This window comes from Artemia sp. Qi Xiang Cuo, chromosome 9 (genome assembly GCF_049724085.1).
Source record: "Artemia sp. Qi Xiang Cuo chromosome 9, ASM4972408v1, whole genome shotgun sequence".
NCBI lineage: Eukaryota > Metazoa > Arthropoda > Branchiopoda > Anostraca > Artemiidae > Artemia > Artemia sp. Qi Xiang Cuo.
Genome location: NC_142802.1, coordinates 28,509,083 through 28,533,402, shown reverse-complemented (window position 1 = coordinate 28,533,402; position 24,320 = coordinate 28,509,083). Strand labels below are relative to the sequence as shown.

At 36.8% G+C, this 24,320-nt stretch overlaps 1 protein-coding gene across 1 annotated transcript in view; it reads right to left on the bottom strand.

The window, feature by feature from the left end:
* LOC148948529 (fibrillin-1-like) overlaps positions 1 to 24,320 on the bottom strand; it is a 200,967-nt gene that overhangs the window by 143,702 nt on the left and 32,945 nt on the right. Inside the window, exons 3-4 of the mRNA XM_089094443.1 lie at positions 11,272 to 11,354; positions 9,470 to 9,667 (exon numbers count right to left, since the gene is read on the bottom strand). Of these exons, the coding sequence (XP_088950569.1) occupies positions 9,470 to 9,667; positions 11,272 to 11,354 (281 nt within the window). The remainder of the gene's footprint in view (positions 1 to 9,469; positions 9,668 to 11,271; positions 11,355 to 24,320) is intronic.

Below are 24,320 nucleotides of genomic sequence, written 5' to 3'. Positions count from 1 at the left end.
GAGTTAAAGAGGTTGAGTCACAAGTTTGAACCTTAAAACGTACAGGGATTAGGAGGTGCAGTTGGGTGGCTGCCGCCCCCCAAACCACCCACTTTTGTAGCCTTTAAATAAAAAAAAACAAGTTTTTTAAACTGAAAGTAAGGAGCAACATCAAAACTTCAAACGAACAGAAATTATTCCGTATATGAAAGGGACTGTGCCCTCCTCAACGCCTCGCTCTTTACGCTAAAGTTTTTATTGTTTAAGAAAAAGAGTTGTGAGAAAGTCAAAATTTAGCGTAAAGATCGAGGCGTTGAGGAGGGCACAGCCCCTTTCATATACGGAATAATTTCTGTTCGTTTTAAGTTTTAATGTCGCTCCTTACTTTCAGTTTAAAAAACTTGTTTTTTTTATTTAAAGGCTGCGAAAGCGGGGGTTTGGGGGCGGCAGCCCCCCAACTGTACCTCCTAATCCCTGTACGTTTGCAGGTTCGAACTTGTGACTCAGCCTCTTTAACTCTTTAGAAAACGTAGTTTTTTTTCAAATAATCCATTTTAAGAGTCAAGCGTGATGGAGAGAAAATAGTCCCCCCCTCCCTGATGTCCTCTTTTCCCCAAACACATTCGATCGAGATTGTGAGATACCAATTTTGTAGGAAATAGTCCAAAGAGAATATAACAATATCTTCAGTAATCAAATATAGAAAATATTTAGGTGGACGTTGAACTAAATCAAAACAAACTATGACCATGTGGACTTTCAAAAAGGTGACAAAGCAATATCTTAAGAACAACTTATATTATTAAGTTAGATCTTTAGGAGTAAGTTGTGGGGGATTTTCAACTAGCCAGAAGGCACTATGTGTATACTTTTAGTACTACAACTAGAGTTACTGTAACTAATAACGCTAAGAGTATTAAGGTGAGACTTACAGGAGGTGTTTAGGGGGTGTTCCAATTAAACGAAAAAACTGTATACATGCAGGTTTTCAAGAAACATATAAGCAATATCATAGGCATCACCACTCTATAATAGCTAGAACTATCATTGAAACATTTAAAGAAGCCAATTCGATTCAAAATTATAAGTTCTAGCGTCCTTTTTAAGAGTAAAAAAGAGATTGGAGGGCATTCAGCCGTCTCTCAAGCCGATTTATTTCCAAAAAACATCTAGTCGAAATTTTGAGACAACTATTTTGTTCAGCATAGTAGAACAGTCCAGCAACTATGTCTTTAGGGATATTGGGCATGTCAAACCCTTACAATTATGCCAAACTATGGATTCTTATAGAAAAAAACGAAAAGATATAAAATATTTTTTTTTCATTAAAATGACTTTTCCAATAAAAAACTAACACAAATTCATCTAAAAAAACTTTTCTTACTAAACAAGTTTTTCAAATAAAAGTAAAGAGCTCCATTAAGCCAAAAATGGGCTGAAATGAAGTAAAGTAATCATCCAAGCGTAAAACTACCACAAATCCCTACCAATAAATAAATAAAACTCAAAATGAGCATATATTAGAATAAATATCAAAGTCAGACTCGAAACGAGCAAAAATTACCATTAGTAGGGGCGATAACCTCCATGGCTTCTCAAGACTATAAAATAATTTGCGCTTTACTAAAACAAAATATGTTTAAATGTTTTCACTTTTTTTTACTTAAATAAGAAAAAAACTCTTGAGAAGGCATGTTAATTCCCTAGTAATGTTAATTTTTGCTCGTTTTGAATTTGGCTTGTCCATTTACAATATTTTCTGTTCGTTTTGAGTTTCGTTAATATTTTAACAATGATTTATGGTAGTTTTGGGCTTGGAAGATTATTTGACTTTATTCCTGCCCAGTTTTAGGTTAATACAGCTTTACTTTTCTTTTAAAACTTATTCTGTGGAAAAAGCTCTTTAAATTAAAACAAATATATGACACCGTCATTCCGCCCGGGGGGGGGGCTGGCACCCCCTTGCCCCCCCCCTTAAAGGGCGCCCATGGTAGGCATGATATACCTTGTTGAAATGTTTGAGTTATACAAAAATTTTCAATCTATATAATTACAGTACCCAGAGTGGGGCCTTTGGTCTGGGCCCACTCTTCCCCCGAATCTCTACATAGACATTCTCTAACTCTTTCCAGTCGCGATCACACAGAGTTCGTTTACGGAACTGTAATATCATAGGCAGCGCAACAGTACTGCCTAAGTAAAGAACGATGTTGGCACAATGTGTTATTTATTTATTTTTTTTCTTTAGACCAGGGCACTTCGTATCGAAGGGGTTGTCGTAGAAACTTTGAAAAGGGCTCATTCGATTGGAAATTGGAACGGTTTTTGCCCTTTTAAATAGCCGAAAGTGGTTCGAGGGCAACTAACACCCCTTCCACGGATTTCCCCGAACACATCCAATCAAAATTTTGAGATAGACATTTTGTTCAACGTAGTTGAAAGTTTTGAATATTAGGTCTTTGCCAGCGTTGTCGTAGGAATTACAAAAAGGACTCTTTCAATTGGGAATTGAGAAGGATAGTGTCCTTGTTAATAGTCAAAAGCGATCGGAGGGCGAATGCCCCGCCCCCCACGCCCATCATTTCCCTAAACACTTCCGATCAACATTTTGATATAGCCATTTTGTTAAACGTAGTTGAAGATCCGAAAATTATGTGTTTGAGTATGACGATCCCCCACAGCCCTCAGGGCCAAGGTTGTAAGTTATGCCCTGAAGCCATATAATGTCTAATAGAAAGTGTTGTCGTAAAAACTTCAAAAAGGGCTCTTTCGGTTGGAAATTAAGAGGGCTATTCGCCTTTTTAATAGTCGAAAGTAATCGGAGGTAGAATCGCCCCCCCCCACGCCCATTATTTGCCTAAACCCTTCCGATCAACATTTTGATATAGCCATTTTGTTGAACGTAGTTGAAGATCCGAAAATTATGTTTTTTAGTATGACAAACCCCCACAGCCCTCAGGGCTAAGGTTGTACGTTATGCCGTGGGGGAATATAATGTTTTTATAGAATGTTTTGTCGCAAACATTTAAAAAAGGACTCTCTCGATCGAAAATCAAGATGGTTATTCGCCTTTTTTATAGTCAAAAGTAATCGGTGGTAGAATCGCCCCCCCCCCACGCCCATCATTTCACCAAACATTTCCGATCAACATTTTAATATGGTCATTTTGTTCAACGTAGTTGAAAGGTCTGGAAATTATGTCTTTGAGGATGACAACCCTCTCCCCATAGCCCTCAGGACAAGGGTTTTAAGTTTTGCCCTCGGGGCATATACGATTTTTATAGAAATTTTTTTAGTAGAAGGTTCAAAAAGGGTTCATTCGAATGGAAATTGAGGACTAGTGCCTTTTTTATTAGTCAAAAGGGATCAGAGGGCAAATGCCCCCCTCCGCGCCTATCATTTCCCCAAACACTTCCAATCAAAATTTTGATATAGCGATTTTATTCAGCCTATCAGAAAGTTCTGGAAATTATGTCTTTTAGTATAACAAATCCCCCCAGCCCTCAGGGCAAGGGTTGTATGTTATGCCCTGGGGACATTATAGAAAGGGTTTTAGAATTATGCCCTGGAGTTTTTATAGAAAGTGTGGTCATATAAACTTCGAAGGGGGCTCATTGGATTCGTAATCAGACGCTCTAGTGCTCTTTTTAAGAAGCAAAAGTGATCAGAGGGCAGCTACCCCCTCCCCCTACACACACGTCGTATTGTCCCGAAATGCGTCTAATAGAAATTTTAAGATAGCCATTCTGTTCAACATAGTCTAAATATCATATAACAAGGCTTTTGGGGTTGAAACAAACCCCACAGATTAGGGGCAAAGGTTGTAAGTTATGCCCAGGGACTATTTAAGGTTTTTATGGGAAGGGATGGTTGCTTGCTTAACTTCAGAAGAAGCTCAGTCTTTCTCCCTGAAAAAGACTATGCCAATATAAACCGAAAAGAAATTAATCAAAAAAACTTTTTGCACAAAATAAGTTTGATTTATTTATTTTTCAGCCAAATTTTTACAAAAATTTCATTTATTGATAAGATTTTGCCAACTGCATATTCCATTTTTTTCAACCAACCAAATTTGGAAATTAAAAAATTATTATAACCGTTGGATTGTTTACTTGCAAATGTGTGCTCCTAAAATTTCTGCACCTGGAGCATGTGCCCCCTCTGCCCCCTTCATAGAACCACCTAAGTTTGATTGATTTGTTTTTCAGCCAAATTTTTACAAGAATTTCATTTATTGATAAGATTTTGCCAACGGCATATTCCATTTTTTTTCAACCAAATAAAATTTGAAAAATTACAAAATGATTATAACCGTTGGATTGTTTACTTGCAAATGTGTGCTCCTAAAATTTCTGCACCTGGAGCAGGTGCCCCTTCTGCCCGCTTCCTAAAACCACCTCTAGAGCACAAAACCATGCATTTTTAAGTGTAAAAGCACTAAACCATATAAACTTGTAAATCCCTTACTTTGGAGAAAATCCTTTATTTGAGACATCTCTAAAAAAAACCTGGATGCTAAAAAATAAATAAAAAAGTAGAAAAAACAACAACAAGAAAAATCGCTCGTGAAAAGTGACATTTTTTTTTTACCAAATTTATATCAAATTAGGAAATGTTGGCCGTAATTTCTAAAATGTGTCACTTTTTTTGCCCTTTTATGTCGTTATATCCAAGCACATAGTAGTTTGTCCTTTAGACATAAAATGTGTCCAGTTGGCAAACCTATTTTAGTCGTGAATGTTCTTCCCGTTTTTATTTTAATATTCCGCAATTACCGTAGCTAACTGTCTAGTCCAGTTTTTCTTCCTTTTTCAGTTGATAAAGGCTTCCGAAAGTGAACATCAAATATTCGGGCTATTTTAATGCATCTATTTTTTCAACATATTTACAGTGTCTTAAAATTTTTAAGAATTAATACTTATTTTCCTTTTATTTAAATTATAAAGGGAAAGGCGGTATCATCGATGAAATTATCCACCCATCTCAAAAGACAACTTTTTTTTTTAGCAATGACACCATATCTTTTTCAGGCATTTATAATCTCTGGTAGGACCGATAATTCAATATGCTACATATACTTTCATAAATATCCAACTAGGCAAGCTCAGAATGTCCAAATACCTTTTGCTCCGTCGATGCGATGCACTTTTCAAACAGTTCGTGGAAACGAACTGTAAGTAAGGAGCGACCCGGCCCAATAGCAACTGAAACTCTAAAAAGGGAATTTTGATACCAGTAGACACATCAAAAAGAATCAGATTTTTATGCTGATTTGAAATATATAAGTTTCATCAAATTTGGACTAAACCATCAAAAGTAATGATACTCAAAAAAATTGCCTCAGTTTTGAAAAAAAGGGGAAACCTCATAAGAGTGACGAAATCTTAATGAAAATCACACAGTCAGATTAAGTGTATCAGAAAACCCTACTGTAGAGGTTTCAAGCTCCTATCTGCAAAAATGTGGAACTTTGTAGTTTTTGCCAGAAGAAAGATCACGGATGCATGTTTTTTTCCCCAGGGCTGATCGTATCGATCTAGTAGTCATAGAATATCGTGAGAGGACTCATTGGGACGGAAATTAAAAGTTCTAATGCCCTTTTGAACAGACCGAAAAAATTGGAGGGCAACTAGACCCCCTCCCCCGCTCTTTTTTCCCGAAGTAACCTGATCAAAATTTTGAGATAGCCATTTTGTTCAGCATAGTCGAAAATTTATTAAGTATGTCCTTGAGGATGACCTCATGCCTTACAGTTCCTGGGAGAAGGGCTGCAAGTTAAGAACTTTGCCCATTGTTTACATATAGTATTAGTTACTGGGAAGTATACAGATGTTTCCAGGAGGGATTTTTTTCTGGTGGAGGGGAAGGGGGTCGGAGGAGGGGGTTACGTGGAAGGATCTTTCCATGGAGGATATTTTTAAGGGGGAAGGGACATTTCTATGAAGGGGATGCCGGATTTCCCAGCATTATTTAAAAAACAATCAGAAATTAAATAAAAAAACAAGTTTTTTTTCCAACTGAAAGTAAGAAGCAACATTAAAACTTAAAACGAACCGAAATTATTACGTATATGAGGGGGTTCGCCCCCTAGTCAATATCTCGCTCTTTACGCTAAAGTTTTTTTTTAGTACTTTCAAAAGAGCTATCTATTCTAATTAAACGGCCTTTGTGATTCAGGGGTTTGTGATTCGAAAAAAATTCAATCGTATCGTATCTGTCGTATCGTACGAAAATAATAAAAAAAAATTAATATGCAAATTTTGTTTTAATTATTCATGTGCGGTGAGCCAAAATCAAAGCTGCATTCATTCAAAAGCGTTCAGAAATTAAATTAAAACAAAACAAGTTTTTTTTTAACTGACAGTAAGGAGCGACATTAAAACTTAAAACGAACAGATATTATTCCGTATATGAGAGGGGCTGTCCCCTCCTCAACGACTCGCTCTTTACGCTGAAGTTTGACTCTTTCTCTTTCTTTCTTTCTCTCTCTCTCTGTCATTATTGTGGAAATATATATAACGTTCATTGCTTTGAAGTACCATTCTGTTGCCATGTCAGCGAAATGTTGGTGTTCTAGATCCTTCAAAATAAAGCACTGGTTTTAAGAAGATTCATTTCTAGGGCCAATTGACACGAGGAATTGCTGCTTTCGATCATTCGGCATGCTTATTGATTTCAAGGGATGAATTAAGGTCACTCTTGTCACTCAATGACATATTTCATTATTTCATCACTTGGTGTGTCATGCTGTCTCGGCTCTGATAAACCTTAATCATAGAGGCTGGCAGAGGGGAAAATTCACATGGAAAAGATTATCTTTTGAGTTCACACATATTTCTATGACATCATCATTCTCAAACACCAAGATTTCCGATACTCAGATAACATTGCACATCCTTCGAAGTAAAATGGCGATGAGCCAAAGAAATGGTTAAAAATCCATGGAAAAAGGCTGTTTCAAAAAGTAATGTCACTCTTTCAAATCATAGAATAAATCTTCCCAAACGTTTTTGAACCTTGGAATTTGAGTCCCGGTGTCAAAGTCCATTCAATCTAATTGGATAGACGAGTAAGGTTAAAACCTCGTTCAAGTGCGCATTTAGCTCAATTGCTGGATTATTCTTCTTCTCTCTCTTTTTTTTTTCTTTTTTTTTTTTTTTTTAGCCAAGTAATTACCTCTAAAACATTATTGGAATTCTGGGTTCTTAACTTCGTATATTTTTACTTGATATACCAAAAAATTCAACATTCGTGTTTGTGTGTGTGTGTGGAGGGGGGGGGGGTGCATGAAATGTCTTCGTTTTTCAAGGATTTAAAACTGAAGAATATTAGTTGGATCAGGAGCAGACCTAGCAGTAGATCTAAAAAGGTGTAGGCATAAGCATGCCTTAATATAAAAAGGGAATTATACTTTCTTGTGGTTTTCTAAAACGACAATTATTATTCTAAACTATAGGTTTAACTTTCAACAGCGGTGTAGCTAGAATTTAGTAGAATTTAGCGGTGTAACATCAATATATTTTTGGTACTTGTTAATAATAAGGAACACACTCAAAAATTACGCTTAGGTTACATCTCAGAAAACAGGTTTTGTAACTACAAAAAGAAGTGACAGATGATACAATACATTGGACTTTGGCGGGGTATATTAGGTTAGATTATTTTACCCCAACCGCCCACCCCTAGTGTGCAAATATATAGCCCAAATTACATTATTATATAAACTAGAGGTTAGATGAAATTTATGTTTCATTAGGATTAACCTAACTTCAATTCTTGGGTTTGTTCTGTATTATTAACAAGTACCATATTTTTGTTTCTTTTTTACATGTAAGGGGGTTATCAAGCAGGGTTCTATGTGGTTACCCCCCCCCCCCCAGAGACTACCCCCCAGAAAATAGTCCACCCGGAAAATATCCTGCCGCAAAAAACACCCCCCCCCGGAAAATACCCCCACCCCCGGCGGAAAATATCCTCTACGGAAAATACCTCCCCCCGGTAAATACCCCCCGTGGAAAATAAAGCTTTCGAAATTTGAGAATTTTATCTGAGTTTTATTTTTTTTATTTCTGTAGGGGGAAGGAATTTTTGTACTTGCGTATTATGCGCCACTCACTCAAGTTTACGCTGTGTAAAATTCGAGAACCCACCGTTTTTTTTGTTAGTTTCTTCGTTACTTTAGAAACAAATTTTGACTGTATATTTGCACATTCGGGGGTGGGGGGGGGAGGATAGCGGGTCTGCATGAAAAATCTGTTTGATACAATTATTCTGCATATTAGATATATAGATAAATAAGTGTATTTTAAAGCCAAATATAAGGCCATGACAACAGTAAAATAACATAAATGAAAGGCACAATGACATAAACTTTGATCACCGATCATCATAAAACACTTAAATGAAATACTACATTAACCTACCTAATAATAGTACTTAATACTGGAAAACTGGTCATTGAAAAAAAAAACACTTAACACTTGGAAAAAACACTTAAATGAAACATTACATTTACTTTATAGTTCTTTTTTTTTTTTTAGTTAAAAAAATTTCCAGATACCTCGCTATTCTTCTGTAATTTTTTGGTGGCATTATACCTAGAAAGAATTGTTTTCTGATTCAAATTGTCGAAATACTTTACCCCCCAGAAAATACGCCCCCCCCCCCCGATGTTATTTTACTGTGTTCATGGCTGTATATTTGGCTTAAAAAATACACTTATTTATCGATCTATCTAATACACAGGATAATTGTACCAAACACATTTTACATGCAGACCCACTATACTTTACTCCCCCCCCCTAATGTGCAAATCTATAGCACAAATTTATTTCTAAAGTAACGAAGAAACTAACAAAATTTTACACAGTGTAAACTTGCGTGAGCGGCGCATAATACACAAGTACCAAAATTCCTTCCCCCTACAGAAATTAAAAACAATAAAACTAAAAAAAATACCCAAAATTGGAAACCTTATTTTCCACGGGGGGGGGGGTTATTTCCAGGGGAAGGGGTATTTACCGGTGGTATTTTCTGCAAGATGGTATTTTCCGGGGGAATTTTCCGCAGAGCAGCGTTTTCCGGGGAGGGGGGTTCCGGGGGGATCACCTGGGGGGGGGGGGTAAACACTGGCCACCATCAAGCAGGCACTTAAATGGGTATGATTTTATAGTCCAGCTTAACAGCCCTTCAATGAAATGCCTAAATTTTCACGATTTCTTAAAATTTCCCAGCATCTTTCACATAACTTGCCTATTTTGGGGTAATGAAAAGCTCCCCCGCCCCCAAAAATGATGCATGCGTGTGTGGTTTGAGCCAGAAAATTAGTTCCCTAGTTACCGTGAATACACCACTTCGTTTCTGCTATTTTATAACACTGTTGTACAACATAGGCTACAACATGTTGGTTACAACTTTAAACAATGCAATATTTGATGCACAACAGTCTTAAGACAATTGAAAAAAATAGATAAAATAAATAAAAGATTACCTTGCGGTCCCCTAATACCATTGGACCCGCCATTGTAGCCTCCGGGTATATCTCCTCTGCCACCACTATAGTCACCTCGTGAGCCACCGTAATCTCCTCGGCCACTTCCTCCACAAGTCGTTCCCCATGTAGAGCCTTCACATAAACATATATTTGGCTTGGCACATCTTCCGGTGCCGCAGCTTCTTACGCAAATAGCTGTGAAGGATGACATAGTTAACATTTAGTAAGATAAGTAAATATTTTGACAAGTTATGGTTAAAGTGCAAATATGGGTGATGATGTACGCAAGAGATATAATAAGCTAGTAAATACACTTAGTATATTGGAGGCGACAATATTGTAACATATGCGTATCTGGTTGTTTTTGCATTGTAATTTCTTTCAATAAATTGTGCATGAATCTTGTAAGAGTTACTTTCTTAAGCGAAAACCACACGCAAGGGGATGAGCCTTGGTGCCCATGCTCTCCAGGAAACCCCGAGGTTCTTACGATTTCCATCATACTTTGCCTATTCTAACTTTTTAATCTCCTTCCGGACATAATATATCCCCCTAAAAAGTAAACTCTTTTACACCTGCCCAATTCAAAGCGAGTGTTCTTCATTTTTTTTTTACAATGGTGAACATAGAAAGTAATCTTTCTCGGACACCCTTTATTTCGATTCAAACGGAAGCTAAAACTTATAAGGTAGACGAGATTTTCCTTACTACATCACCGAAATTTACACAGACTAACACTGATCTGTGGACCAGAGGTTGAAAAACAGTGTTAATACATCCAAAAAACTCCACACAAAAAAAAATATTATCAGGAATATAAGGAAAAATGACCTGTTTGAATAGGGCAAATCTTGGAAGAGGGAGGGATCGACTATAGAATGGCCCTCCAAATTTCCCTTCAATCCTGAAATAGTTGCTACAATCTCTTAGATATTCGGTCTAAAAGGAGGAATTCAAAGGAGAAACGGATTTATTTGTTCATATGAACATCATGTGTAGACGACGATCCTGATAAGAGCTTCAACAAAACGCGAAGAACACGTAAGGCAACTTTTTCTTCTTGAGAGAAATAAAAAAACAAGAAGAATGAACTGGTTTACAGGATATGAATTGTTTATTTTAGCAAACCATTACATAATTTAACGGGTGCTACCATTTCGACTAACCGTCACAAGCACTAACCGTCATAACATCGACAAAAAATTTATAAGCTTATATAATAGTAATAAGTATATAATAGTTTAGAAACAAATTTCGTCTATATATTTGCATATCAGGGAGGAGGGGGTAAAGCATAGCATATATTAAATACGTAACCTAACATAACCTAGGTACCTTTTCTTCCCTAAACTCCAAAAAAATAAAGTTTAAAAATTTTAGATATTATGACGGTTAGTGGTTCTGACGGTTTTTTTTTTGTCGATATTATGACGGATTTTGTCGATGTCCTGACGGTTAGATGTTATGACAACTTCCCATAATTTAATCGTTCAACAGCCAATCTGACCAAAACCATAAAAAACCGTAGAGAAAGCTAAAAAAAAATAAAATCCAATGCTGGTTTTGACTTTATTGGAAAGATGAAAAAATGGGTTCTTACTCACGTGCTCAAGTATGGAGAATACTCGTAAATATATTTTAAAATTCCTTTTTAGTGTCAATATTATTTTCTTTTTTCTTTGGGGAGTGGGGGTTATCCTTTTAACTGTGTAAATTACAAATTCAATGAGGCTAAAGCCTCACAAAAGAAATTGGATCATGTTGGCTTCTGAAAGGCTCAATTAACTAAAATTACTTACGAACAATACAGAGTCCTGTTCCAGGCTTAATAGTCCAACCAGGACAGCAATAATTCTTTGATCTTGACCTGCATACATTGGGTCTGGAATGAAGGTTATGTAATCATTACTCTGATACTATCGAATCAACCGCAACTTAAAATTCATAATAGCAGGTACTTGGTGTCCTAGCAATGTAAATGAGCAAAAAGAAGATCTTTATCGTAGTTTCTTGGCTTTGGTCATTTAGCGAGAATAAATTGCCTTGTAGACGACTCGACGATATTGGATAAGTTATTAACACCACTACGTACGAAAAAACAAAAAAAAACGAAGAAAACGAAAAAGACAAATCCAAGCTGGGATAATTTTGAGCCAATAGCATCCGTAATAGCTAATGTATTCCCCTGAGGGTAGCCAATGAGTGCATTAGAAGGCAGCTGCCCCCTAAATTTCATATTTCAAAAAAGAGAATAATTCCTTCGGTATGGCATATAAATTGGGTTTTCTTCAGTCTTGGTAATCCCCTGTAAGGAAAACTGGCACTCTATCCCCCATCTCACCTATTTTGTGTAATAATAACAAGTGGCAATTCTGGCCTCTCTTGCGCCCGGAAAAAATGTTGATTAGCGCCTACCTCCTGTCTCCTAAAAAAAATTCCACGCCAAAATTTAACAAAATTTTCATTCTTTGACAAAATTATCTTCAGTTTATTAATTAATAAGTTCAATTAATTATTTTTAATTTCTATATATTTTTTTATCAATTCATAATTTATTAATTATTTTCATCCATTAACTGCACCCTCTACTTCATTTTAATAAATAAAAAATTTCAAAAATTACAAAATGATTACAATTGTTAGATTATTTATTTGAAATTTCGCAACCCTAAAATTTCTGAGCCCGGGGCAAGTGCCCCCGCTTTCCCTCCCTTAAAACCACCTTTGATAATAGCATGCTTACCTCCTTAGTTTTTACTACTTTTCAAAATAAAAGTTTAAGTTTTTCTTGTTTTGAATTGTTTGTTTTCTAGGCTAATTCTACTCAGTGAGATACAAGGTCATACGCGATAGCTAAAAAGGGCTTGAAGATTGCTATTTATTTTTCAATGATGCAATTGGCGAAATCAGTTCAAACATTCCGAAAAAATTCCTTCGAATTTCAGAATTTAAAAAAAGAAGAATAAAATAAACCAGCTTATTTCACCCTCTCCACCAGCTTATGTAGATCTCGCTTGTTACGCCACGTGCGGCACACCTACATTACGCAGTGCCTCTTAAGACAACATATGGCAAATTTCGCACCACGCTTGGCATACTTCTGCTACGCATGAAGTGTGCCACCAATGATTTTTGAAAGTGGCAATCCTTGGCTTTCAATTCGTACCATCCTCGTTTGCGTCAATCCTTTCTGCGATCTTTTATGATTCTGCTCTACACAGAGCGAATTGATGTCCGATACCTCAGATTATTCCTTTAAGACCAGAAAAAGGATCAATTACATTAGGAAAACATTTTGCTGTTTGCTATTGGGTTCTATAGTAATTTAGTTTCTGGAAACTGAGTTATGGCTCTGTTGAACCTCATTTTACTCCAAAACATCAGAATATATTTTATTTATCTATCAGCAGTAAATTATTGTGTCATAAATTGCTAGCATATTCATGCATACCTTGAACATAAAATATATTGTTTTTATGAATGAACACTTTAGACTCCATCATATTTTTTTATCACAGGGCGTCTTCAGAACTAATGTTCTGTGTAGAGGAGGGCCTATTAATCAAAGAATAAATTATATATAACGAAAAAAATCGTTTACTCTGCTTGTTTACTCTGATTTTCAATTGAGTTTCTCAAGTTGCTGGATAACGTTAAATCTTTGCAAATTTCTAAGAATGAAGCAAAAGCAAAACCTTCAACTAGATTTATTTGTCAGTATCTTGTTTCTAGTGGGTCAAATTATTGATAAGTTCAATAGTTCAATACTCATTCGGATTTAATTAATAAAAACGAAATCAATAAGCTTCAAATACACTGCTCAGCGACAGAGTACACATTGAGACCACGAACATATCTTCACTAGAATGGATTACACCTCCCACTTCACTCTTTAACACAGCCACGTTGCTCCTCAATAAATTAAAATAATTAACTGTAACGTTAGAGTTCCACCCCTTACTCCCTGCACTTTACACCACCTCATCTCTTGAAATAAAAAAATATATTAATATTCAAGCGAAAAAAACTAAATCTATAACTTTGCCTAATACTAGACAGATCGACAGATCGTTTAAAGATGATGGAAGTAGCCCTAAGAAGAACTTAAAAACACAAGCTGAGAACGACAAGGGATGAAGTGAACCAAAGGAGAGATAGTCGTCTATATTTACAGTATTTTTAAATAAACGCTAGTGTGGATTAAATAGTAGTGGGGGCACTGCTTTCCACGACACAGGTAGCATATTCCCAAAGGATTTCCACAACATGCCCTCCCAGGATTCCGCAACATGTCCTGTTCCCACAACATGCCCTGTTACGTCACGACATCCATAGCAGATTTCCACAGGATTCCATGAGGCACTGTTAAGTCACAAGACACGCCCCTTTTTCCTTGACCAGGTGAAATATGGATGACGCAATCTTGCTTCAGTATTAGAAAAGAGGAAAGTAAGAGATGTAGGGGTTAGGGAATGTTTACCTATGTACTAAAGGATAACACAATCGTGCGTGACATGTTACATCACAAGGGGTGTTTAGTAATTGGAGTTGAGGGTAATGCTATCGTACGCGGATTTATCAGAAATAACTTAATTGCAGCGCACATCTTACGTAATGACACGGCACACATCCCTGTCACATAATGCTTTTCGAGACTTCATTTTTGTCGAGACGTTCAACACGTTTTTTTTCTTTCAAGGCGTTTTTTCCAAGGTGTTTTTTTTTCTTTCAAGGCGTTTTTTTTCTTTTGTTCTTATGTAAGCGGGAATGTTTATGGATGATGCATTCCCATGTGAACCGTTTCTTCAGAGTCCCTGCAGGAAATCACCGCTTTTAATTGAGGAGGACACGTACGTGGGATGTTACATAATACTTAATTTTCCTTTCAGTTCATTTTTTCTCAAAGAATCATTTTATTCTAATGACTTTTGTCCTCGTTAGGACTCCATAGATCAATTTCCATTCAATAGAACAACACCCCAGACGCCAGGTCCAACAGGCTATTTCCAATATTTTGTTCTGGCTAATATATTCTAGAAATAGCCATTACCATGCAATAAAAATCGCCATGTTTCGCTTACTAGAATAACGATTATGTGTTTCCCACACCTGCAATATTTGAGGTACAGAGGGGGACAATCTATTTCTAGAAATCATTGTTTCCATGACAAATACTTAATAAAACAAATGTTGAAAATAAGTTCCATCTATGCGAAGTATTCTTGAAATTGTATATTCGCATTCTATTAATTTTTTTAGAAGCGTCATAATTATTACATGTTACTAGTTGCAATGCAAAGGTGTAAGAGAGAAATTCTGAAAATACAGCGTTTTTGAGACAAGACTATGCAAATGGGAAAAAAAAACGTGAAAAAACCTGACATAGGATGAAATATAAACAAAAAAAATGCGTAAATTAAAAGAAAGGTATGGGGTACTCGCAAGCATTTCCAGAGGGGCAGGGTTGTTATTAGAGCTAAATTTAACCCACATTAAAAGCTTTTAACGAAAATACCACATTTCTTTGAGCCAAGACTATGAATATTTCACACTGCCGTGACAATAGGCGGCTGCCCCCTAGCAATAATTTCCGGAGGGCAGGGTTGTGAACTTTTAAGCTGTAGAATATGTTACTTCATGCAATTCACGCCACACTATCACACTATTACTGATCTACAGCACCCTCTGACACCCTTTTCGTCATTCCTAAGACATTTTTCAGACATTTCTTGTCAAAAATTACGCCTTCAACCAATTTATTCAAGTTTTTCGGAGCCAAAACTTTCAAGATGCTCTACAAAACATCTCATACCATAATCACAGCTTTACACACCTGCCCCTCCGTCATCCACGTTACACCACCCCTCATCACCCCTAGGACATTTTCAACTCTTTCCCTCCAAAAATAAGCTTGTGAATCTATTTTAAAGACTGTTTTTTATTCAAATAGCGGGAACTCGACATTTCATTGCTAGAGCGTGATACTCCAGGAAATTGACTCCACACTACCACACTGTTACTGCTCCACGCCACCCTCTGACACCTCCTTCATCATTCCTAAGACATTTCATGTTAAAAATTACGCGTTCAACCCATTGATTCAAGTTTTCACGAGCCAAGCCTTTCATAACACTCTATAAAACATCTCATACCACCATCATAGCTTTACACATCTTTCCCTCCGCCATCCACATGGCATCCCCCCAATCATCATCCCTAGGACATTTTCAACTCTTTTCCCCCGAAAATAAGTTTGTGAATCTAAATTAAACTCTTTTTTTATCCGAACAGCAGGAAATTGGCATTTCATTGCTAGAATGTGATGCTCCAATCGATTCACGCCAGACCACCAAACTATTACTGCTCTGCGGCACCCTCTGAAGCCCCCTTTATCATTCCTAAGACATTTTCAGACAATTCTTATACATTGAACCCATTTATACAAGTTTTCGCCAGCCAACCCTTGCATGATGCCTCCAACTTCCACCAATACCAAGATTTTGTTTGTGGCTGCCACAGTGGTAATTTATGGCTCCTCATCGAAATTAGCTAGTTTATTATATGTTTTCGATCATTATCATTTTTAAATTGGAAGGATATACCTCTACATCGTATTTTAAAAGTGCAAATGAAATATTCCAAGAAGACGAGCGTACATGATAAAGTTGTAGTAGCATTGAATGCTGAGAAAGAGAAATATTTGAACTATGAAGTAAGTATTGATGACGATCTTATTGGAAATTAATTAAAAAAAACTTTTTACCAAAAATAAAATTCAAAAAAATATAAAGAACTCCATTAAACCAAAAATGAATAAAAATAGAATCAAATAATCTACCAAGCGTACAACTACCACAAATCAGTATCAACAAATAAATAAAACCCAAAACAAACAGAAATTAAAATAAAAAACAGATTCAAACTCAAAACAAGCAGAATTTGATATGCGTGGGGTTCTAAACCCCTATTCTTTCTTAAAACCATAGTATAATTTTTACTTTACTGAAAAAAATGTACATTGTCAGTTTAATATACATTTGCTGATATTTATTCCTTAAAATCTTAATAAATTTTGATTTATTAAAGGTATTAAAATGAAAACATTTAAACGAATTTTTTCAGTAAAGTATAAATTATATTCTGACTTTTAGAAAGCATAGGGGTTTAGAACCCTACTCATATAAATTTTTGCTCGTTTTGAGTTAACCTTAAATACCCCATGGACATAACTTACAACCCTTGCCTCTAATCTCTGGGTTTTTTAAACCACAAAAGCATTGTTATATGATATTTAGACTATTTTGAATAAAATGTCTATCTCAAAATTTCTATTAGATGCATTACGAGACAACACGACGTGCGTTGGGGGGGGGGGGGTAGCTGCCCTCCGATCACTTTGACTCTTAAAAAGAGCACTAAAGAGTCTGACTACCGATCCAATGAGCCCCCTCCGAAGTTTATATGACCATGATGTCTATAAAACCCTTATATTCCCCCAGGGAATTACTTACAACCCTTGCCCTGAGGGCTGGGGGGATTTGTTATCCTCAAAGACATAATTTCCAGACCTTTCAAATACGTTGAACAAAATGGCTATCTCAAAATTTTGATTGGAAGTGTCTGGGGAGATGATGGGCGTGGGGGGGGGGCATTAGTCCTTTGATCCGACTAATACAAAAGGCACTAGTCCTCTCCATTTCCAATTGAATGAGCCCTTTTTGAAGCTTCGACAACAAAACTATGAAAACCTTATATGCCCCAAGGGCATAACTTACAACCCTTGTCCTGAGGGCTTTGGAGGGAGGGTTGTCATCCTCAAAGACAAAATTGCCAGACCTTTCAACTACGTTGAAAAAAATGCCCATATCAAAATGTCGATCGGAAATGTTTTGGGAAATGATGGGTGTGGGGGGGTGATTCTCCCTCCGATTACTTTTGCCTGCTAAAAAGAACAATAGCCCTCCCAATTTCTAATCGAATGAGCCTCTTTTGAAGTTTTTACGACAACGCTTTCTATAAGAACCTTATATGTCCCAAGGGCATAACTTACAACCTTAGCCTTGAGGGATGTGGGGGAGTTGTCATCCTCTAAGATCTAATTTCCAGAACTTGAAACTACGTTAAACAAAATGGTTATCTCAAAATTTTGATTGAATGTGTTTAGGAAAATGGCGGGAGTGAGAGCGGGGCTAGTTGCCATTCAATCACTTTTGACTATTAAAAACGGCACTAGCTGTTTCAATTCCCAATCTAAAGACATAATTTCCAGACCCTTCAAGTACGTTCAACAAAATGGCTATATCAAAATGTTGATCAGAAGTGTTTAGGGAAATGCTCGGCGTGGGGCGGATTCATCCTCCGATAGCTTTTGACTATTAACAAGGGCACTAGTCCTCTCAATTACCAATTGAATGAGCTATCTTTGAAGTTTCTACGACAACGCTTTCTATAAAAACCTTATATGCCCCCCAGGCATAGCTTACAACCTTTGCTCAGGGGGCTGTGGTGGGTTTGTCATCCTCAAAGATCTAATTTCCAGAACTTTAAACTACGTTGAACAAAATGGCTATCTCAAAGTTTTGATTGAATGTGTTCGGGAAAATGGTTAGTTGCTCTTCAATCACTTTCAACTATTAAAAATAACACTAACCCTTTCAACTTCCAATTGAATGAGCTTCTTTTGAAGTTTCTACAACAAAGTTTTCTACGAAAAACCTTTTATGCCCCCAGGGCATACCTTACAACCCTTACTCTGAAGACTGTGGGGGGAGGTGTCATCCCAAAGGACTTAATTTTCAAGAACTAAAAAAATGGCTATCTAAAAATTTGATTGGATGTGTTTGGGGAAACAGTGGGCGTAAGAGGGGGGTTAGTTGCCCTCCAATCACTTTCTACTATGAAAAAGGGCACTAGTCCTTCAATTTCCAATCGAATGAGTCCTTTTTAAGTTTCTACGACAACACTTTCTACAAGAACCTTATATGCCCCCAGGGCATAACTTAGAACCCTTGCCCTGATGGCTGTGGGGGTTGTCATCCTCAAAGACATAATTTCCTGACCTTTCAACTACGTTGAACAAAACACCTATGTCAAGATTTTGATTGAATGTGTTTGGGAAAATGGTGGGAGTGAGAGAGGGGCTAGTCGCCCTTCAGTCACTTTTGACTATTAAAATGAGTACTAGTCATTTCAATTGCCAATCGAAACAGCTCTTTTTGAAATTTCTGAGACAACACTTTCTATAAGAAAAACCTTATATGCGCCCAGGAAACAACTTACAACCCTTGCCCTGAGGGGTGTGGGGGGTTTGTCATCTTCAAAGACATAATTTCTAGAGCTTTAAAGTACGTTGAACAAAATGGATATCTCAGAATTTTCATTGGATGTGTTCAGGGAAATGGTGGGCGTGAGAGGGGGGTTAGTTGCCCCCAATCACTTTCTACTATTCAAAAGGGCACTAGCCCTTTCAATTTCGAATCGAATGAGCCTTTTTAAAGTTTGTACAGCAACGGTTTCTATAAAAATCTTATATACCCCCAAGGCATAACTTACAACCCTTGCCCTGACGGCTGTGGGAGTTGTCATCCACAAAGAGATAATTTCCAGAACTTTCAACTACGATGAAAAAAATGGCTATCTTAAAATTTTGATTGGATGTGTTTGGGAAAATGATGGGAGTGAGAGCGGGGCTAGTTGCAATTCAATCACTTTTGACTATTAAAAAGGGCACTAGCTCTTTCAATTTCCAATCAAATGAGCTCTTTTTGTAGTTTCTGAGACAACACTTTCTATTAAAAAAAAACCTTATATACCTCTGGACATAACTTACAACTATTTCTTGAGGGCTGTGGGAGGAGCGTCATCCTCAAGGACATAATTTCTGGACCTTTCAACTACGTCTAACAAAATGGCGATCTCAAAATTTTGATTGGATGTTTGGGGAAATGGTGGGCGTGAGAGGGGGGTTAGTTGCCCTCCAATCACTTTCGACTTTTAAAAGGGCACTATCTCTTTCAATTTCGAATCAATTGAGCCCTTTTTGAAGTTCCTACGATAACGCTATCTATAAAAACCTTATATGCCCCCAGGGCATAACTTACAACCCTTTTCCTGAGGGCTGTGGGAGTTGTCATCCTCAAAGAGATAATTTCCAGAACTTTCAACTACGTTGAAAAAAATGGCTATCTCAAAATTTTGATTGGATGTCTTCGGGGAAATGGTGGACGTCAGAGGGGGGTTAGCTGCCCTCCAATCACTTTCTACAATGAAAAAGGGCACTAGCCCTTCAATTTCGAATCGAAGGAGCCCTTTTTGAAGTCTCTACGACAATGCTTTCTATAAAAAACCTTATATACCCCAGGGCATAACTTACAACCCCTACCCCGAGGACTGTGGGGGTTGTCATCCTCAAAGAGATAATTTCCGGAAATTTCAACTACGTTGAAAAAAAATGGCGATCTCAAAATTTTGATTGGACGTGCCTGGGGAAATGGTGGGCGTGAGAGGGGGGTTAGTTGCCCTCTAATAAATTTCTACTATTAAAAAGGGCACTAGCCATTTCGTTTTCTGTTCGGATGAGCCTTTTTGAAGTTTCTACGACAACCCTTTCTATAAAAACCTTATATGCCACCAGGGCATATTTACAACCGTTACCCTGAGGGCTGTGGGTGGTTGCCATCCTACAAGACCTAATTTCCAGATTTATCAACTACGTTGAACAAAATGGCTATCTCAAAGTTTGGATTGGATGTGTTTGGGGAAATGGTAGGCGTGAGAGAGGGGTTAGTTGCCGTCCAATCCCTTTCTACTATTAAAAAAGGCACTAGCCCTTTCAATTTCTAATTAAATGAGCCCTTTTTGAAGTTTCTACGACAGCGCTATCTATAAAAACCTTATATGTCCCAAGGGTATAACCTATAACCTTAGCCTTGAGGGCTGTGGGCGGGGGGTGGTGTGTCGTACTCAAAGACATAATTTCCAGACCCTTCAACTACGTTCAACAAAATGGCTATATCAAAATGTTGATTGGAAGTGTTTAGGAAAATGCTGGGCGTGGGGGGGGGATTCACCCTCAGATAGCTTTTGACTATTAATAAAGGCACTAGCCCTCTCAATTACCAGTTGAATGAGCTATCTTTGTAGTTTCTACGACAACGCTTTGTATAAAAACCTTATATGCCCCCCGGGCATAGTTTACAACCTTTGCTCAGGGGGCTGTCGGGGGTTTGTCATGCTCAAAGACCTAATTTCCTGATATCTCAAAGTTTTGATTGAGTGTGTTCGGGAAAATGGTGGGTGTGAGTTTTAGTTGCCCTTCAATTACTTTCGACTATTAAAAATAACACTAGCCCTTTCAACTTCCAATTGAATGAGCCCTTTTTGAAGTTTCTACAACAACGCTTTCTATAAAAAAATCTTATATGCCCCCAGGGCATAGCTTACAACCCTTACTCTGAAGGCTGTGGGGGGAGGTGTTATCCTAAAGGACTTAATCTTACAAAACTTTCAACTAAGTTGAAAAAAATAGCTATCTAAAAATTTGATTGGATGTGTTTGGGGAAATAGTGGGCGTAACAGGGGGGTTAGTTGCCCTCCAATCACTTTCTACTATGAAAAAGGGCACTAATCCTTCAATCTAATCGAATGAGCCCTTTTTAAGTTTCTACGACAACGCTTTCTACAAAAACCTTATATTCCACAAGGGCATAACTTACAACCCTTGCCCTGATGGCTGTGGGGGTTGTCATCCTCAAGGACATAATTTCCTGACCTTTCAACTAAGTTGAACAAAATACCTATCTCAAGATATTGATTGGATGTGTTTGGGAAAATGGTGGGAGTGAGAGGGGGGCTGGTTGCCCTTCAATCATTTTTGACTATTAAAAAGAGCACTAGTCATTTCAATTTCCAATCATATGAGCTCTTTTTGAAGTTTCTGAGACAACGCTTTCTATAAGAAAAACCTTATATGCCCCCAGGAAATAACTTACAACCCTTGCCCTGAGGGGTGTGGGGGGTTTATCATCTTCAAAGACATAATTTCCAGAACTTTAAACTACGGTGAACCAAATGGCTATTTCCGATTTTGTATCACATGTGTTTAGGGATATTGTGGGCGTGAGAGAGAGTTTAGGTTCTGGCCAATCATATTCTACTATCGAATAGGACACTAGCCACCTGAAGTTTCATTCGAACGGGCCCTTTTTAAAAATTCTACAAAAACACCTTCTATAAAAAAAAATTTTCTATAAAAAAAATTCTACCTCAAACAAAATGGCTATATCAAAGTTTTGATTGAATGCGTTCGGGGAAATGGTGGGTGTGAGAGTTAGTTGCCTTTTAATAACTTTTGACTATTAAAAAGAGCGCTAGCCCTCTCAATTTCCAATTGAATGAGCCCCTTTTGAAGTTTCTACGACAACGCTATCTATATAAACCTTATTTGCACCAGGGCATAACTTACAACCCTTGCCCTGAGGGGTGTGGGGATGTGTCCTCCTCAAAGAAATAATTTCCAGATCTTTCAACTACGTTGAACAAAATGGTTATCTCCAAATTTTGTTTGGATAGTTTTTTGGGAAATGGTGTGCATGGAAGGGATGTTAGTTGCCTTCCAATCACTTTTGGCTATTAAGAAGGGCACAAGCCTTTGCAATTTCCAATCGAATGAGCCCTTTTCGAAGTTTCTGCGACATCTCCTTCGATACAAAGTGCCCTTGTCTAAACAAAGAAACAAATAAATAATACATTGTGCCAACATCGTTAATTACTTAGGCAGCGCTATTGTGCTGCCTATGATGTATGTGTGCGTTGTCATGACACTAAGGAGTTAAATTCCTTTAGAATACCGAAAAAATTATCAAAATGGTGGTTATGCAAAAGTAACATTCCCTGAGATGATAGTGCTTAAAGAGAATGCTAGTCTAAAACTGTTAGTTGACGATGAAGGCAAACTTCTTGCTACCGTTTCTGGTAACAAATTACCCGTTGGTAAATCCAATCACCATCTTTCAGGCATTACCATTCAAAAGAAGACAAGAAAAAGGTAGGCATATCGCTGCAACAGTATCATATGATATATCATATCCAAGTTTCAAAACTGCAATCAATGTAAAAATAATGTTATAATGGACAATGAAACCACAAGTAAAATAAAAAGGGCTTTGAAAGACAATATCACTAAGGAATAAAAAGATAAATTGATGAAAAAAAAGCATCAGCAAAAGTTACTGTTACCATCATGGGTTTACCAACAGATGCAGTCGATGAAGTCGGTATTATCGACAATGAAATGTATGACGAGGTTGTTAAAAGTTGTGTATACCCCCAAAATGGAAATATGTGACATCTGAAGAAAAAATTTGACGAAGTATTTTATAAGTAGATTTAAGGCGTTCATCTTTTAATGATGACATTCGACACGGAATTAGTTCCATAAAAATATTTTATTACATTACTTTGTTTTGTTTCTACTATTTTTAGGGTACGCTATCAACTCCGAGGGACACTCAGAACTGAAGGGTAACTTTTTTTTCTCTTCTTTTGGAAAAATTCAGAATCAAATAGAACTTTTTCTATTCTTTGGAAAAATTCGGAAACGAAGTTTAAATTTTTTCTCTTCTTTGAGAAATTCAGAAAAGAACTTTTAATTTTTTCTCTCCTTTGAGAAATTCAAAACTGAAGTGTAACTTTGTTCTCTTCTTCGGAAAAAATTCAGAATTGAACTTTAAATTTTTTCTCTTCTTTGAGAAATTCAGAATTCACTTCTACGGAAAATCCAGAAGGGGAGTTTAACATTTTTTCTTCTTTGAAAAAATTAGAACTGAAGTGGACTTTTTTTATCTTTTTTGATGAATCTCAGAGCTGTGGTATATCTTTTTTTATCTTCATTGAAAATTCAGAACTTAAGGGTAACTTTTTTCTCTTCTATGAAAAAATTCAGAAGATAACTTGAGCTTTTCTTCACTTTTTTGAGAAAACTCAGAATTAAAATGGAACTTTCTCTCTTCTATGGAAAAATTCAGACTCGAAGTATAGCTTTTCATTACCTTCTACGGAAAAATTCCGAACAGAACTTGAAACTTTGTTCTCTTCCTTGAGAAAATTCAGAAGTGAAGTGGGACTTCTTTCTCTTCAGTGAGAAAATTCAGTATTGACCTGGAACTTTTTTTTCTATTCTTTGGAAAAATTCAGAATCGCAGTGAACTTTTTCTCTTCCTTGAGAAAATTCGAAAATATAGTTGAACGTTTTCTCTTCTCTGTAAAAGATTCAGAATCGAAATAACTATTACTCTTCTCTGGAAAATATCCAGAATCGAAGTATAACATTTTTTATCTTCTTTGAGAAAATTCAGAACTTAAATGGAACTTATTCTTCTTTGAGAAAATTCAGAACTTAAGTGAAACTTTGTCTTCTTTGGGGAAACTCAGAAATGAAGTGTAACTTTTTCTCTTCTTTGGAAAAAATTCAGATTCGAACATTAACATTTTTTCTCTTCTATGGGATATTTCAGAAGAGAACTTGAACTTTTTTTCGTAGTTGAAAAATTCAGAACTGAAGTGGAACTATTTATCTTCTTTGAGAAATTCAGAAGAGAACTTGAACTCTTTTTCCTTCGTTGAAAAACTCAGAACTTGAGTCGAACTTACTCTTCAGAACTGAGAAAATTCAGAACTGAAGTGGGACCTTTTTTCTCTTCATTGAGAAAATTCAGAATTGATCTAGAACTTTTTTCTATTCTTTGGAAAAATTCAGAATCGAAGTGTAACTTTTTTCTCTTCCTCGAGAAAATTCAGAATCAAAGTGGAACTTTTTCTCTTCTCTCGAAAAATTCAAAATCGAAGTATA